This window comes from Podarcis gaigeae (assembly GCF_964106915.1).
Source record: "Podarcis gaigeae genome assembly, chromosome: 6".
NCBI lineage: Eukaryota > Metazoa > Chordata > Lepidosauria > Squamata > Lacertidae > Podarcis > Podarcis gaigeae.
Genome location: NC_139682.1, coordinates 56,793,560 through 56,810,841, shown reverse-complemented (window position 1 = coordinate 56,810,841; position 17,282 = coordinate 56,793,560). Strand labels below are relative to the sequence as shown.

Here is a 17,282-nt window from a genome sequence, read left to right as displayed (position 1 = left end):
ACCTTAAATAGTTTGAGTTGCAGATTTCAAAGCCAGTATGCACATTATATTTAATTTGTCGAGCACTGATTCTAAGGGTGATGGGCATGAGCTAAATATTTTTTTATATTAATCGCAAATGCTTTAGTTTTGGGATCAGATATGTCAAAATGGCTTCTAAGCAACTATAAAATCAATCTATCATTAAAATACAAAATAAAACGTTGTTCTTTACCAACCCAATCCTACAGTTGTTATTTTCCCCATAATATCTTATGGACAGTCTCCGATTCTTATTTGAAACATGTTCCATAGGAATTCGGTAACTTATCCGGTCCAGAATCCAAATAATACAATTTGCAATACAAAGTGGATTCAAACTGGGGACTTCCAGACCCTTTCTCATTTTTTAAAATCTGGCATATCTTTCATGTTTTCATTTGATTTTTGCATGTTCTTGTTGCATGCAACCATGACAAGCCGAACAATTTTTTCCTTGCAAAAATGGACATAGCAAATATTTCATAAGCAGCATAATCAATTAATAATAAATAATAATAATAAATTTTATTTATATCCCGCCCTCCCCAGCCAAAGCTGGGCTCAGGGCGGCTAACAACAATCAAGGTTCCAGTGGACAACAAAAAACATGAAACGGAGCTTGTTGCAATACATTATTTGTCCCTACATAAAAGCTGACTTGATCAGAAGCTGAACAGGTTATTAAATTTAAAAATATTAATGCCACTGAAGCACAATAGCTGATTTATGATAGCCGATAATAACATATAACCACATTACAGTAATAAGCTAAGTAACTATGAAACCACAAGGGTTTAGCTGCTTAAGAGTAAAGCAGAAACAAACATACAGAATAACTGTTGAACTATTGTAATAAGTTTATTCTATAAGAAAATCACACGTCCTGTTGGAGGGAAGTGTTGCTTTTTTCATTGCAATTTTTCAAAAGCAATTATTTTAGCCAAACACCAAAATATTACCTTAATTTCAGGCCAAGTAAATGTCACCAATATCCTTAAAAATAAGTTATTTTCTTATAATGAGTGTTTTAAATTAGTAAAGTAGTAGCATGTGCTCAATTTTTTTAACTCTAAAAATGAAAATATAACAACTGTCAACCAAATGTAAAATCTTTGCTCATGAGAGTAAAAGGCATATTTATACTTCTCCTTCCTCTGGGTAATAGAAGTCTCAAAGAAATCCTATTTGGACGCATTATGGATGAGAATGCATGGACAATGGATGAAAACAAAAACCCAGCAGAATTTTTGACTTCAGCTAAAGTAGGATCAGATGGAAATTGTTATGCGTTGAAGGAATTTGGCAACCAAATGAAATAGCACAGCTATTTATATATCTTACATGATGTCTTTTCATAGAGATTTTATGTAATTTGACGAGTTTGACTTATTTGTGCTCATACATTTAAGTGGAATGACATGAACGAATTGGCATTTAATAGGCATATTCCAATAATTTCCTCATTACATCATTCGTTTAAAAAGTGCTTTAGATTTTTGGGTTGTGGCTTGAGGGAAATAGAGGCAACGAGCATACTTTGTGATGTGGTTAACTACAGCTTTTCTGTGTCACATTCAAAGCAAAATTGTAACTGAATGTTATGTTTGGAACACAGTTGATTCCTTTATTAACTGTTATACTTCTACATTTTATTCCACATAAAACATTTAACAGTGATCATTTAAACCGACAGGGTGTTTGGGAAATTCTTCATTGGAAATTAGCTGCCACAGATTTGATTTAAATCTGACAAACTGAAGGAATGCTGAAATCGTTTGGGGTGCGGGGGGATGTCAACTCTGCCGCTGCCAGGACTTCGCTTAACACAAATAGAAATGTTACTTTATGAAACTTACAAAAATAAAAGAGATTGGGGGGGGGGTGGAGAAAGACCAATTTTATACAGTTCCATGGAATGGTTCATATTTTAGCCCCTTAAGAATTTGGAAATCCTTTTAAAAGCTCCATGTTTAGATTGCAGTACTAAACCACATGTGGTTGTTAATTGCACTATCGTTATGGGATTTGAACCTTGTTTTAAGCTCCTGCTGTTACTCTGTGTTAGATCTTGAAAGACACTTTGGCATGAAGGACCGACAAATCTGTAAGAGCTTAAGAACAAAATGCTTTTAAAAACCCACAACAATATAAATGTTTCCCCTTCTTTGCCTGAAAATAACAAGAGTAATCTAACAGTGGAATGATGAGTAACATGAAGAATATCTATGACATATTTGACAGAATGTCCAAATTGAAATATCAGTCGGGTAACTGTTTGCAAAGTAAGGTGGTTACGAGTAAGGAGGGAATGACAGTGGGAGACTTCACTCTGAAGTGCAGTAACACTGTAATCTAAGTAATTATTTTGTCATTACTTGAGCATTCAGCAAGCCAAGTTGAATGATACTCATCACAGTATGCTACTTTTATCTGGAATGGAAATGCAGTTGAACCGGTGTTTCTGATTAAATCGGCTGTATTGTCAGTCACTCCGCAGAACTGCAAACTAAGGTACTGCAACTCTAGCCATTTTCTCTAGAATTAACATGTTGATCCCCATAGCACCTGCTAACAAAAGTAGGGAGGCGATTTTAACAGGTCCCTCCTGTGCCACTTCCCATGCTGCCCTCAAGGGTCCCCACACCCCCAGCAGATTTGTTGGGGTACAATAGGGAGAGAAGGTATTAGTGAGAATCTCCTCCTTTATTAGGAGAGACCATAATTTGATCACAAGGCCTTCCATGATTGGATCAAACCCATATGGTCCGACAGTTACTGTAGAGAATCATAGTTGTTGTATTCCAGTGTTTTCCCTGTTGCCATCTAGCAGACTGGCAAAGGACCTGGTGCAGAGGAATTGTTTGCACTGAATGCTGTGATTGCCATGCTGCCATCACCTCTCTTGAGATACGGAGCCCTTTCAAAACAAATTCTGCAGTTCAGATTTGGGAGAGGAAGCATGAGCTAAATTTATCCCCCCCCCCCAATCAAACAGAAAAAAACCCTGTATGGATGTCATGCTTTTATTTGAACGCTTGACAGATCATATACCTTTCCTATAGATGTGGAGATCATGGGAAGAGAAACAAACTGCTTAGAAAATGCTACTTTGAGTGGGGAAAACATGACAAGGATGGGTTAAGCAACCCCCTATACCGCCCCCATTTCCCCACTTAAATATACTACTTCCCAAAATGGTTTTTCGTATTGCAGGGGAAACATACATTCAGCAATATGTCATGCTTAATTTGGAGAGAAACGTGGGGAAAGAGAGATGACATGTCATCATTTCTGGAAGATGTCTCTACCGGGCAGGCTGGAAAATGTTCAGCTTTTCCCTTAGCAATGCATACAAAGTGCTCATTGGAGCTGAACGGATGGCTCAGTGGAATCCAAGTGTCTCATTGATTCACTGCCCATCTCTAAAGTATACAGTCATCTTAGACGGTGTGTGCAGAGGACTTCATAGTTCATAAATATAGAAATGAGGATAACTCTCATCATCAATAAGGTACTGTCCTTGAAGTCTCAGAGTGAGATAACTGATCAGCCTGGCATAAGAGCTCTTTGAATCTCTCAGCTAGACACTCCCTGCCCAATGCCAAAGAGGATATACCTAATTTTATCAAGGCAGCTTTCATTCCGACTCCCTGTCATGTGTGATTGGAAATACCTTGTGCTAGGCCTGACTCCATTTTGCGGGGCGGGGTGTGTGTGTCATGGAGTTGCCCACAGTGTCTCCCACTAGTTGGCAGGGGGTGGCTGTGGCAGTGAGCTGCTCCATGCACATAACATTACTATTATTATTAATCCACAGACGTTACCCTGCAAGTGAAAGACCTCTAGCTGCACAACATAACTCCCCCCCCCTACTCTCCCCACACACCCCATATATCTGTTCTAGGAGTGTGCAGCAGGAGCAAGTGTTAGGACTGTCTCTCTGCTCCGCCAACAAGCCTAGAAAGTAAACTCCACAATAAAATCAAAAGTTTAAAGATTGATGTCAAACTACAATAGGCAGTACCACCATGAAACAAAATTTCATAAATGAAACCAAATGCATATTTCTAGTACTAAACATGTCTGTACAATATCTATTTGCAGGTTATCAAGGCAGCTTTCATTCTATACAGAACTGTTTCCACTATGAGGACTGTTACCGAGCAATGGACTCATCTGTCAACAGTGATGCGCTGTCAGGGGACTCCCATTGCTTTAACCCTCTGCGACAAAATGGCTATCACATCCTCAGTGCACCTATAGCTTCAACAGGTAACTGATCTGGACTGTACTGGATTAATCTTGCTCAGTAATTTTTATAGGGGGAAAGCAAACATCTTTTTTATATTTTATAAATAAGGAAAGTGGGATGCTGCTTTTTTGTATGTATTAAGGTCCCCTAATTCTCTTCTTTCAGAGACTGAATTATCTGAAGCTGCATAGCTAGAATCAGTCTCTGAGTCAGGTGTTGCATGAAATGTGTGGCTCTTATCCATCCCCATGTCTCCCAGTATTATCTAGTTGAATCAGACACATGGCACAACAACACTGTATTAACATCACATGTCTGTTTCAGTTAAACATTACTTGAAGGCATGCAGGAGAATTGTCAATTGGCAGTGACTACATGTTTCATTTAATGCCTAGATTAGATCTAGTTCTACAGCTTGATCAGCTAACATTGCAGCTAAAGGTTTCTGTTTCATAGATTTACAAAATATTTGCAGATTTATCATATCCTTTAATACTGAGACAACTGTTTTTATTTCTGTATTTAAGTTCACAAAATTGTAGCATGGTTGTGGAAATTTTGAGTTTATAAAATGTTACCCAAATATTAGAAAAAGGTATTAAATTCTTATTGGCTTTTTAAAAGGTTATTTCCATAATTTCAAATTGCTTATACACATGCAGTCTTTGAGGTGCCAGCCAACAATTTTTAAAATAAATAAATAAATAAATAATCAAAGATGTAGAAACGAAGCTGTAAAATATACATAACTTTAGCAAACTCCTGCTGGCATGCTTAAATGCCCCCCCCCCCCAAGATTCTCTTCATTTGCTTGCCCTTTTCTCAGACTTTTTCAACTCTACAGTATCCCTTTTGAAATGAGGCAACCAGAACTGTACGCTGTTGCACAATAGATTCATATAATGACATTATGATATTGGCAGTTTTATTTTGAATTCCTTTCCTAATGATCCCAACATGGAATTTGCCTTCTTCAAAGCTAATGGAACCCTGGGTTGATAGGCTCATTGAGTTATTCCCTATGACTCCAAGGACTCATTCCTGGTCAGGCATTGTGAGTTCAGACTCCATGAATGCATATGTAAAATTATTGATTTTTTGTCCTAACATGCATTGCTTTACACTTGTAATACTGAATTTCATTTGCCATTTTAATGCCCCATTCTCTCAATTTGGAGAGGTTGTTTTGGAGCTTTACACAATTCCTTTTTGTTTTAATGCCCCTGAACAATTTAGTATCATTAGCAGACTTGGCTGCCTCACTGCTCACCCCAACTCTAGATCATTTCTGAACAAGTTCAAAACCACAGATCCCAATACCAATACCACTTTCTTCATCACTCCATCTGGAGAACTGTCCATTTATTCCTACTTTCTGCTTCCTATTATGTAACCAGTTTCTAGAGTCTTTGGAAAGGTACTTTGGTGAAAGCTTTTGGAAAATCCAAATACATTATGTTAACCAAATGACCTCTATCTATAGGCTTGTTGACACTCTCAAAGAACTCCAGTAGGGAAATGAAATAGACCTTACCCTTGCATAAGTCATCCTGGTTCTGCTACAGCAAGGCTTGTTCTTCTATATGGTTTGTAATATTATCTTTAACAATACTTCCCATCACTTTTCTGGGGCAGACGTTAAGTTAACCCACCTGTAAATTCCAGGACTGCCTCCCCCCATCCCCGGATCCCTTTTTAAAAAAATGTGTTGTATTGAGGCCATTTTCCAGTCCTCAAATATGGAAGCTAATCTTACATATATTACATAGAATATAAGCAAAACAGTCATTTCACAGAAGGTAATTTGCCTCAGATTCAGACTGGTTTATCATCATATGCAGTTACCTTGTTCCAACTAGCACAAGTTAAAAATCTAGCAAAAAGTTAAGGATGGATTTTTTAACCTACAGTTGACATTTTTGTATGTTGTTTCATGTTCTCTGCCTTTTTGGAAGTTGCTTTTTTGATGTTTTTTAAAACATCCTCTATTCAGCTTAACATCAGATTGCAGATTAGGATTAGTATGGAGCAGACTAAATAAACTTTTCAAAAGAAGTCATCGGAGCAAAGAATAATATCATGGCAAGAAACCAAATTCAACAGCCATTGATATTTTTATGTCTGGCGTCTAAACTGCTATGAGATATTTCACTTTGGTACTTTTTATATTTAGGCAAATACTTAAGAGTCTTAAACACAAAAACAAACAACCCTGCAATTCATAGATAATTTGTTGGCCAAATAGACCATTTGTATTCACTGGGTCTTAGTTTAGTGTTTCTTTTTCTTGGTTTTATGGTACCATCAATATAAGGGAGATCTCATCTACTAAAAATGCCTGGTATTCTTTATCTTAGTATTTCGGATGTTTTGTGCTATCTGGGTTGTTACAATGGCATCTGGGTTGTCATGGCTTACTACTGTCCATTCATTGTGGGTGAAACAGAACCTAATTACTGCACATAGGTGCATTTGCTATCATTTATCCTTGTTATCCTTTCTTGCCAACCTTCCTTTGCTGTTTTCCCACTGTTGAAATTTGGATTGTAAACTCCTGGGTTGACTGGGTGGTGGTGGTTATGTTTTATTTTGTCACTTATGCCAATCTGCAAAGTTCCATGCACATTGATAGTGTTATATAGAAATAATAAAATAATTATGTACCAACAAGCTGAAATAAAATAAATTCAAGAATGCAACCCAGAGCAGATCTGAGTTCCATGTTTATTCAGATTCTATTGATCATTTGAATGGAAGAAGCTGCCACACAGACCAAGATAGGAGTATATGGGATTTGGTTCCAAATTTATTTCAGCAGTGTTGTAGACTGAGCTGTAGCACAGAGGATAAACAAGTTCCTTGTGCAATGGGTCCCACTTACCGTTTTCTGGGGCTATGTACACACTATACCTTTAAATTATGTTATTTCCATCTATGAATTTTGGGTGCTGTAGTTTGTTGAGGGTTGCTGGGGATTGTAGCCCAGTGCCCAGAATCCTTTGAGCAAAAGAATGTGTTTTAAAGGTATAGAATGTGTTTTAAAGTTACAGCCTGGATGTTTGCTTATACACTCTCTTGAACATGAGGCTCTCAAAAAATCCTGAAACTGGAGAATAAATTGGACATTGTGGGAAAGGGAGATAAGTTCCAGATCTTCATACTTTCTCAATCTCTATCTTGTCAGTCAAGTACCTTCCTTCCCGCTGCCCCCCATTCCTACAACTTTCCCTTTGAGCTCCTGTTAGCATAACAATTTAGAAGAAAGTGTGATAACTCTGAAATTTTGTCAGTTCTAAACAGTGGTATTGGAGCCAGAAGAATCAAAGATGATAGTTTTGAGAGTACTGGCCCTTCTGCAGCATTCTTTAGCATAGCTGTTCACACCTTTCCCCTTCCGAGCCACATTTTCATCAGCCAACTACATTTGGTTTCCACAGGTGAAAAAGGATGAAGAGTGCTGTTAAGAGTTGGGTCTCTTACAAACAGGAATTTAAATGATAATAAGGAACAGACACTTGTTCTCCAAGTCTTAATTGGAAATCATTGACAAAGCCATGCAGAGGAATTTTATGCTGTAACTTCAAAGCAGATCACGGGTTACTGAAAGTTTTAATGACAATTTGTGAATACAGTGGTACCTCGGTTTACAAACGCTTCAGGTTACATATGCTTCAGCTTACAGACTCCGCTAATCCAGAAATATTACCTCGGGTTAAGAACTTTGCTTCAGGATGAGAACAGAAATCGTGCTCCGGCGGAGCGGCAGCAGCAGGAGGCCCCATTAGCTAAAGTGGTGCTTCAGGTTAAGAACAGTTTCAGGTTAAGAACGGACCTCCAGAATGAATTAAGTACTTAACCCGAGGTACCACTGTACTGTATTGGGCAGCAGTGCCAACTTGAATAAAATTGGGGGGGGGGGCAGGTAAGCCCACATAATTGAACACAAGACCTGACGTGCGCACACCATTAGAACAGCAGTGCCCATTTGGGGGGCCTCAAATATTTTTTTGGGGGGGCAAAGGATCCTCAGCCCCTGGGGGCTCCTATGGTATTAAGTTAAGAAAGCAGAAACAGCTGCTGTGCAACAATAACATGTATCAGAAGCTCTGGAGTTATGACTCCAGCTATGAGCTCAGTTGCATATATTTTTCTCTGCAGGCACAAACGGGAGGTTTTGAGAGAACAAGTGGTAGAAGGGAATGTGCTTGAGCAGCTCCTCTCCTCTTCCCATTCTCAATCCTACCTGCTACTTTGCATTTAAAAAAACACACAATGAAAGGAAAATTAATCTTAGAACTGAGCATCACATTTAGTTGGTGCCTCTTACTCAGATTGTATTTGCCACCTTTCGTAGTATTAATCAGTCTCATGTGCTTGCCATATTTTCAGGCTATGAGGTCATTTCTGAAGCACAATGTGTGTCAGAAGAAGTAGTTATCAACGGAACAGAAGAAAATAATGGATTTTTCCAAAATGGCACTTTTGATCACTGTTTGAATCACATTCCTCCCATCTATACGGATACCTAAGCCCGGCTAAAATATTTGTTTTCTTTACCATGCTTATGCCTTTTGTATTTACAGAATTGTTGTTCAACTACCTTTACTGTATTTAGTCTGCAACTAAATGTATGTGCTCATTTAAGTCAACCTCTCACATTTTACCAATCTATTTTATAAAGGAATATACTGTACAATTATTGGAATCTATTCCTTTGCTGTGGCACTTTGAAATTGATTCTCTTAAGGGAGAAGGGAGAGCATCCGAAACTGCTTGTTGTGTAAGTTCTTTTAGTAAAATATAAATCTAAATTATATAATATGCTTGTAAAGATTTTTTTTTGAAAAGTATGTTTTCAATTTAAGAATCCTGGTCTCTTTAATCACAGTTAATTCATCTGGTGTTTTCTTGACTATAAAAGGACTTCTTTAAAAGTCACAGACCTCATGTACATAAAAGTTTTCACTATGCTGAGCTGGTTTTATATTTTCAATTTTACAAGAAAGCATTAAAAACTGGAAACAAGTCTACTGTCTTTTTTAAAAATAAAATTTCATCTGCTGTTTTGTGAAACCTTAACATCAGTGACTTAAGAGCACATGCAGTCGTTTGCTGCAGTTTATATCTTCTTTCCCAAATGCTGTAATTGGTCATATTCCACTAACTTCTCATAAAACTATTCTTCTTTCTGAATATGCTTTATGATACATTCCTGTGTTAGTATAACTTACCATTTTGATATGGTGCTGAAACTAATTTTGTGTCAAGAAGCAGCTGCCCTGGTCTAGAACCTTTGCAGTTACAGAAACCAGCTTACCTTGGTTATTCACAGAGGAAAAGGGAATAACCATATACATGTATGCAACCTGGGGTGGGGCAGATGTAAGGGTTTTTAACACCATACTCAGCAGCAACACCTACACGCAGGGGGAGAAGTATGTGCCTGGAAGTCTGTTTATCCAAATGGACTTTTCCTTGCTAGATCATGACCTATGTTTAGCATTATATTGGGTTGCCTTCTCTTTGGACAAGGAAAGTTTTAAACAGCCAAAGGTGAATGCATCATCCAAATAATAAATACTCAAAGTATGCAAATGCCTTTGTGCTTCTTGAACCAAGGCCATTATATTTCACCATCTGTTTTCTTTTTTTAAAAGAAATCAACAGCATATAAATAATAAAATCAGAAGATGGCCTAATCAAGTGTAAACTTTCCATAGGCAATGCCCATATCTCCCTCTTGTGGCTAATTAATGCAAAGCTATGAAGACTTCTATATTTCTCTGAAAGAATACAATCCTATCCTCAGCAGTTAATCAAAAGTACCACAAAGTTGGGTGATTTTGCACAAGGAAGTGAAACTTATAAATTTCTGTGCATTAGACACAGCATTTCCCAATGCTACTGATTGTTGGTGACATTCGTTGATTCTTATTATTCTTATTTGTATCTGTAAGCCACCCTAAGTCACTTACATGGAAACAGGCAGGGTATATACATATTATTATTATTTGATTACGAGAGCATTCAAGGCAACAACACATGCTTGAAAGTTTTGAATATGAATAAATGCCCTATCAAGCTAGTGCTATGTTTCCATGAAAGCAGACTTCAATGGCAGTAGTCCGGGATGGCCTCAAACTCCCACCATCCCAGACCCCATAGTGGTTGGGGATTGATGGATGTTGGAGTCCAAACAACATCAATGGGCACTATGTTTATCTGTGTTCTAACCCAATGTACCAGCTGAGGCTGTGCGCACTTCACTGAAATAGATGGGGCTTACGGGGTTCTCCTTGCTCACTTTTTTTTTTTTACACTGAAAAACTGGATGCAATTGTGAATATCTGGCTGGAGGTATTGGAGCAGGATCAGTATGTGCAGAGAAGACAGCACTGTATTTTTCTGGGTTATGCCAAGGAGATGCTACATTCTGTTTACAATCATAATTTGGAAGGTTTGTAACAGCATCACTCTGAACTCCACCCAGTTCTGCCCAGCAATAAAATTAAAATAGGCAAGAAATTATTTCTAGGTATACAAATGCATTTCTTTCCATGGCAGTGTACTGTTTCACAGAACCTAATTTTCCTTATGGGGTTAAAAGAAAAACAGTCCAACACTGATTTAGATTCTGGAAGAGGCATTACGTCTCTGTGGTTGTCAGTTCAAGTTCATGAGCTTTTTGTTCTAGCCAAACGCCATGACAAACTTGTATTAAGCAATAGTATTAATAAAAGAATACAAAACATACATCCATAATATAAAAATCTGCAAGGCCTTTGCCAAGTTCCTGAGCATTAAAACACAGGTTCCCTTGTGCCTCTCTGACAGCTCCAATTCTAATATTATTTTGCCTTTTAAAATCCAATTTGCCAACATCCCTGATGTAAGAGAGAGAGGTTACCAGAGACACCAACAAACTCAAATCCAGCAAATGTTGGATGACAACAGCATCTGCCTCCCGGCCATTCCCAAGGAGGGCCTGAGCAGCCACTCCTATCTTCCTTGGCTGGTACTAGCAAAATTTGGTTGCTGCTGGCCTGGCCTAGCTGGCTGTCTTGCCTTGCTGCCTTCTCCCAACGTTATAGACAACACTATTTTGAAAGGCCTTTTACTCAACAAGCATGCAAAAAGGCAGCCAGCCCAGGCCATGCAGTTCTGCCAGACACCATGTGGGTGCATGCACCGCTGTGGTCACATGGTGTAAAACGGCAATAATTCTCCTGCATTACAGTACAATGGTACCTTGGGATGCAAACGGGATCCGTTCCAGAGCCCCGTTCGCATCCTGAATAGAACGTAAGACGCAACGATACATCTGTGTGTGTGTGTGGGTCGTGTTTTGCCACTTCCGCGCATGTGCATGACGTCATTTTGAGCGTCTGCGCATGCGGCGAAACCCAGAAGTAATGCACTCTGTTAATTCCGGGTTGCCGCGGAGCAGTGACGTAGCGTGGGTTGTCAGCACCCGGGGCAAGGCAAGTAATTTGTGCCCCCTAACCCGTGGATTGTGCCCCCTAACCCGTGGATTTGCGCCCCCTAACCCTACCCCTCAGATGTTGCACCCGGTGCGCCCGGCACCCCCACGCTACGCCAATGTCACGGAGCGCAACCCAGAAGCGCTAAACCTGAAGCACATTCAACCCGAGGTATGACAGTATTTCCTTGGGCAGGCAGCAGATGAGCATTAGGCAGAGTAGTGAGCTGACAGTTGTCAGATGCTACAAGACAAAGCTGTATGTGTCAGGCAACCTGCTAAGTTAACCTGCTGCCCTCAGCTGGGGCATTGAAGTAAAAGTTAACTGTCAGTTCAGTTATCTTCTATAAGTATCTGGAACAGGGAACTACTTTTGTCCTTCAACACAGACAAAAAATGTCTTGGGTCACCCCTACCCCCAGGCCTGTTAGCCCAGCACTGAAGCCCCAATACATGAGGGGGTCCATGGGAAGAGAAGGCCAGGTGTCTGTGTAGGCCCCACAAAAGCCTGAAGACAGCTCTGAGGGAGGACAGCTCTTGCAGAATGAAATGTGAGACTCTTTGCTTGTAAATGTAGTAAGGTTTCAAATGTGTTAAAAGCACATTTGGGTTTTCACAGATAAATTATTTTCTCTTACTGTAGAATTCTGTGAAATATTAGAATAACATTCAAATCTCAGTTGGGGATTGCATAAAGTATGAAATTAGGTTCAACAATAAACTATTTTCAGTTGCAGGATTTGTAGAATAAGAAAAACAATTATTATTGTTGTTATTTGGCACCTGTATAGCACTTTCTAATGTTCAAGACATTTCATGTGCGTTATGTAGTGGTAATTCTTAGAACAACCCTGTAAGCCTTATAGGGTAGGTCTTGCAAAGATGCTTAAGACCCCTTGATGTCAGTAGGACTTTAAAATGTATAGATGCCCATAGGATTTAGACCCTTATCTGTGGGAGATTTTAGTCTTATTCAGAAATTCCTCAGACAGATTCAGGGATCCATGATTCCTCTCTATGCTTTTGTTATTATTTACAATTCTATAACATTGTATTCTACCCCTCCATCAACTTGTGCTGATCACCAGCTTTGCTTTTGTTTAAAAAGGAATATATAACAATAATCTTGTAAGTACATTCAAACCAGATAGTAGATCTAGCTGTTGTTCATTAGAAGATTTTTTTTAAAGTCCTTATGTTGTTTCAGTTCTGTAAGATCTGTTCAAACACCCTGTTTCAATTACTTGCTTTGTGATACATAATTCAATAAGCCAATGCAGTTGTCTTAACCTGATCCTTTAATCCAGCATTCCAGCTATGAGTCTCTAACAGATGTATGACAATCAACAGGTGAAGCTTTTTAGGGACAAATCACGTATGATGTCTGGAGACCCATTATTTAATCTTCTGCATTTTTAAGCCTGGTAAATGCAACTGTGGGTGGAATGGGGGCAAGTTTGATTCAGAAAAGGGCCATAGCATAAAGGGATTTTCTAGCCTTTCCACCCATTTTTTTCCTGTCTGAATTAACCCTCCACCCCTGGAAATTGCCCCCTGGAGCAAATGGCAGATGGGGATTCACACTGCAACCTTCATCCAAATCAACCCTGTCTGCTTCCATAGCTCAGATATCAAGATACTGTATCCAGCTTGGTTCTCAGTTTGAAAATTGCACTGAGAAAGCACAAGCTGAATTCATAGGGCCTCGGTTTACAGCATGGGTAGGCAAACTAAGGCCTGGGGGCCGGATCTGGCTCAATCGCCTTCTAAATCCAGCCCGCAGACAGTCTGGGAATCAGTGTGTTTCTATATGAGTAGAATGTGTGCTTTTATTTAAAATGCATCACTGGGTTATTTGTGGGGCATAGGAATTCGTTCATTTATTTATTTTTTTCAAAATATAGTCCGGCCCCCCACAAGGTCTGAAGGACAGTGGACTGGCCCCCTGCTGAAAAAGTTTGCTGACTCCTGGTTTACAGAATGGCAGCAACCTCACAATTCCTAAGTATTTAATAACGCTTCTGCTTTACCAATCTTCCTACTGGTCGCACACCTCAATCCTAGGCAATATTTTACAGATTAAAGAGATTTAATGAGAGGGAAGGGGTAAAAGTGCATAAAGGCAATCTACCTAATTCTATCTAACTCTATGTTCTCTCTCATCAGCAGCATTATAACCAATAGGTAAAGGTAACGGGACCCCGGACCATTAGGTCCAGTCGTGGGTGACTCTGGGGTTGCAGGGCTCATTTCGCTTTATTGGCCGAGGGAGCTGGCATCCAGCTTCTGGGTCATGTGGCCAGCATGACTAAGCCACTTCTGGCGAACCAGAGAAGCACACGGAAATGCCATTTACCTTCCCTCCGGAGCGGTACCTATTTATCTACTTGCACTTTGACGTGCTTTCGAACTGCTAGGTTGGCAGGAGCAGGGACCGAGCAACGGGAGCTCACCCCACCGCGGGGATTCAAACCGCCCACCTTCTGATCGGCAAATCCTAGGCTCTGTGGCTTAACCCACAGCGCCACCCGCGTCCCTTCATATTATTATAACCAATAAAATGCACTAAACCTGAAGTCTGAACGCAGCCCAGATTGCTCCACTTCCAGGCATTATATTTTTAACTGCAGTAACAGCACACAATATGTTCAGGCAGGAGCAGTGCAATTCTAATCCCTTATTTGTTACTATCTAAAATATTTTGAGAGTCATGTTGGTAGTTCAGTCCATAATAGATAAAAGCAAATTATTTATAATTTCTTTTAAAAAATCAAAAAAAATCTTTTTCCTCTGCTAAAAAAAAAAGCCCCACAGCAGTTTATCATCAGAAAAGGGGGTGAGGGAGGGAGGGAGAGGGAGATTTCCTGCCCTCAGGTTTACAATCTAAAAAGAAGCAACACAAAAAGAAAATGGATTAGGAAGAAGAGGAAATCAACTCAGGTTCAAATTTCAGGATAACAACCAGTTCATGATAGCAGTTTTATGTATAGATGAATTTATCAAATTGCCAACATCACACATAAACCCCCCAACAGTACCTGAAGTAACATTAGCTGAGGTTTGCCATGTGGGGAAGAGGCAGAGTTGGGTTGACATAATCTGCTGACTAATCTGCTGCTAATTTAATTACTTTTTGTAATGAAATGTTTTTAGAATGTGGGATTGTTTGATTGTTGTTAGCCGCCCTGAGCCCGGCTTCCGCTGGGGAGGGCGGGATATTAATAATAATAATAATAATTATTATTATTATTATTATTATTATTAACACCCAGAGCTTCCTGGCCTGGCTCCTTGCAGACACAGCAGTCATCCACATGCTTCTGGAAAGCATGCAAGCAGCACCTGGGTGAAACAGCACTCTCCCTACTTGTGATTCCCTGAAACCAATGTTCAGAAGCATATTGCAGCTGACCTGGAAGGTCGAACACGATTGAGGAAGAGGGCAAATAAGCAGTAGCTAGAGTGGCAAGTGGGGGAAATCAGGAGGGGGTCGGCTGCTAATAGCACCTTGACTAAGGGCCCCCAAAGCTTGAAGTTGTCACTGGGAGACAGAAATTCCTGGTGCACCTCTGGGTGGCCCAACGTGCCTCTAGCTAGCGGTTCTAATCTCTCTTGCTCTCTCTGGCTACTTCCAGCCCCTGCTGTCATGGATGTTCGCTGCAAATAGAACACTTCTCACACACCTTGGAGAAGCAGATAACACAGATCACTTTTGAGATGGTTCTGCTTTGCTTGCTGCAGGAAGCCAACAAGCTTTCTGGTCTGCCCGTTCCATTATCTGGCAGGAAATCACTACGGGCTCCCAATTTGCAATAAAATGTTAGCAAACACCCAGTTCGGCCAATCCAATGCTTTTTAAAATAACACTATTCATCCTGCGCCTGCCAAATTAGAGGCGAAATTAAGATATTTTACATGCAAGTCACAAAATTAGATCAGACCTGTGAAACGAGCCAACTATTTTTCTGCAAGCTGGTTTCTATTGGTTGTATTAGTTAACTATTTGGAAGTAATAATAGTAATAAAGTAAACAAATGACTGCATGTGAAGGGAATTGACTAGGATCCTGATACATCGTGATGGCTGCTGGTGGCAACTGTACAAGGAAATAAGAAAAAGAATTATTTTGTGTTTATAGTAACGACTACCAATATGGAAGCAATTAGAACACACTTGAACATTCTTTTTGTACAGAACAGATCGTGAAGGAAACAGTGTAAAATGATTGTTACTTAATCGGATCCATATGTGCTTAATTCAATTATACAATGACAACATATTGCTATTGATAATTAAAAGAATCAGAGAAGTACAAGGACACCCAAAGAGCTGACAGCAGCATTCCACTCCATTCCAATGCTAGCAGAAAGCGGTTCACCAAATTTAACCATGGTGTAGGTTTCCCTGAACTCTGTCAAGTTACACCCAGAATGAACCTGGCACAATGAAGCAAGAGTGCAAACATTAGAGATTTTTAAAATAATAATAATAATAAAGTTTTGGAATGAGCTAGTCTCCTGGGGAATAAAACCCTGCAGATTTCCAGAATTTGGAAGACCATAGAAGGCTGTGTATTTTGGCTGCGTAGTCTAACTAGCTATTCACAGCTGTAGGACCAGTCACACTATGGAAGACATTTTATATAAACATGACTAAACGGTATAAAGTATTGAAGCATTTTTAAAGATCATGCGGTCAGTTTTTTTCAGTTATTCACATGGTGTAATAAATTTCTGACTAAGGGGAAGGGGGTGGAATTAGTCCCCGAACATAATCAACTACTACTAGTCATTCAAATGCCCTCTTATATTATCATTCAACAAGCGGCACCAGAATCACTTTTTCTCCCTTCAGAGGGCAATTCTTCTCCAGTCACACTGTGGTATAATTCGTATGGGGTAAAGGTTGTGTGAAGGATCCAATAGAAGGTCGACTCTCTGGCAATAATTTGAAATCTGGCTATAAATGCAACCCTGATTTTTGAGGCTTGTGGTAGATTCTTTGTATTAACTAGACACATATGCATCTATTGGGAAGAGGGTTGAAAAAAGTTGTTTAGCAATGAGAAAAATATGGTTGTGTCCCACATTTGGGATCAATTTCATAATCCTTTGTGCTTGTTTTGCTATGAGAAGCAATCATATAAGCAGCATATAAGCATGAAGTGATGTCAGCTCTTTTATGTCAATATTTAAATGTGCTTTGTTACAGATCCCGATTTGATAGAGACTCTCCTCCCTGAAAGAGAGGGGAGTGGTTGTGGGCGGGAGCCCGAGCACTGCCCAGCAGGGGGGCATTTGCCCCCTGCCTCCAGCTCACCTGGCTGGTGCTCACGCCCCCTCCTGTGGCCATCCAACCAGGTGCCACAGAGGGGGCGTGTTCAGCAGCCTTTTGCTGCAGCACTAGCCTCTCCCTGGCCTCATTCCTCATCGTCGTCCCGTGGCGAGTCACCCACCCTCCACTCCCTTTTAGTTAGGGCCTAGGTCATTGGCCTTGCTATGGACCTTAGGTTGGTCACCCTGGTTGTCC

At 39.9% G+C, this 17,282-nt stretch overlaps 2 protein-coding genes across 18 annotated transcripts in view; one reads left to right on the top strand and one right to left on the bottom strand.

Moving 5' to 3' along the window:
- The window catches only part of GLIS1 (GLIS family zinc finger 1), a 193,791-nt gene extending 184,493 nt beyond the window's left edge, over positions 1 to 9,298 (top strand). For 5 of the 6 annotated variants that reach the window (XM_083742612.1, XM_083742614.1, XM_083742611.1 and 2 more), the window contains 2 exons: positions 4,126 to 4,293; positions 8,663 to 9,298. In XM_083742612.1, coding sequence (XP_083598738.1) covers positions 4,126 to 4,293; positions 8,663 to 8,802 — 308 coding nt within the window. In that variant the 3' untranslated portion in view covers positions 8,803 to 9,298. Of the gene's footprint in view, positions 1 to 1,186; positions 2,533 to 4,125; positions 4,294 to 8,662 lie in introns of those variants that run through there. The other variant, XR_014565253.1, reaches the window with a different exon arrangement.
- Positions 1 to 17,282, bottom strand: part of LOC310846337 (doublesex- and mab-3-related transcription factor 2-like) — a gene marked incomplete at its 5' end in the record, with an annotated part of 76,263 nt that overhangs the window by 42,813 nt on the left and 16,168 nt on the right. Inside the window, one exon of one of the 12 annotated variants that reach the window (XM_083742673.1) lies at positions 15,093 to 15,849. The exons of 10 other annotated variants lie outside the window; for them this stretch is intronic. Of the gene's footprint in view, positions 1 to 15,092; positions 15,850 to 15,885; positions 16,190 to 17,282 lie in introns of those variants that run through there. One more of the 12 variants, XM_083742677.1, reaches the window with a different exon arrangement.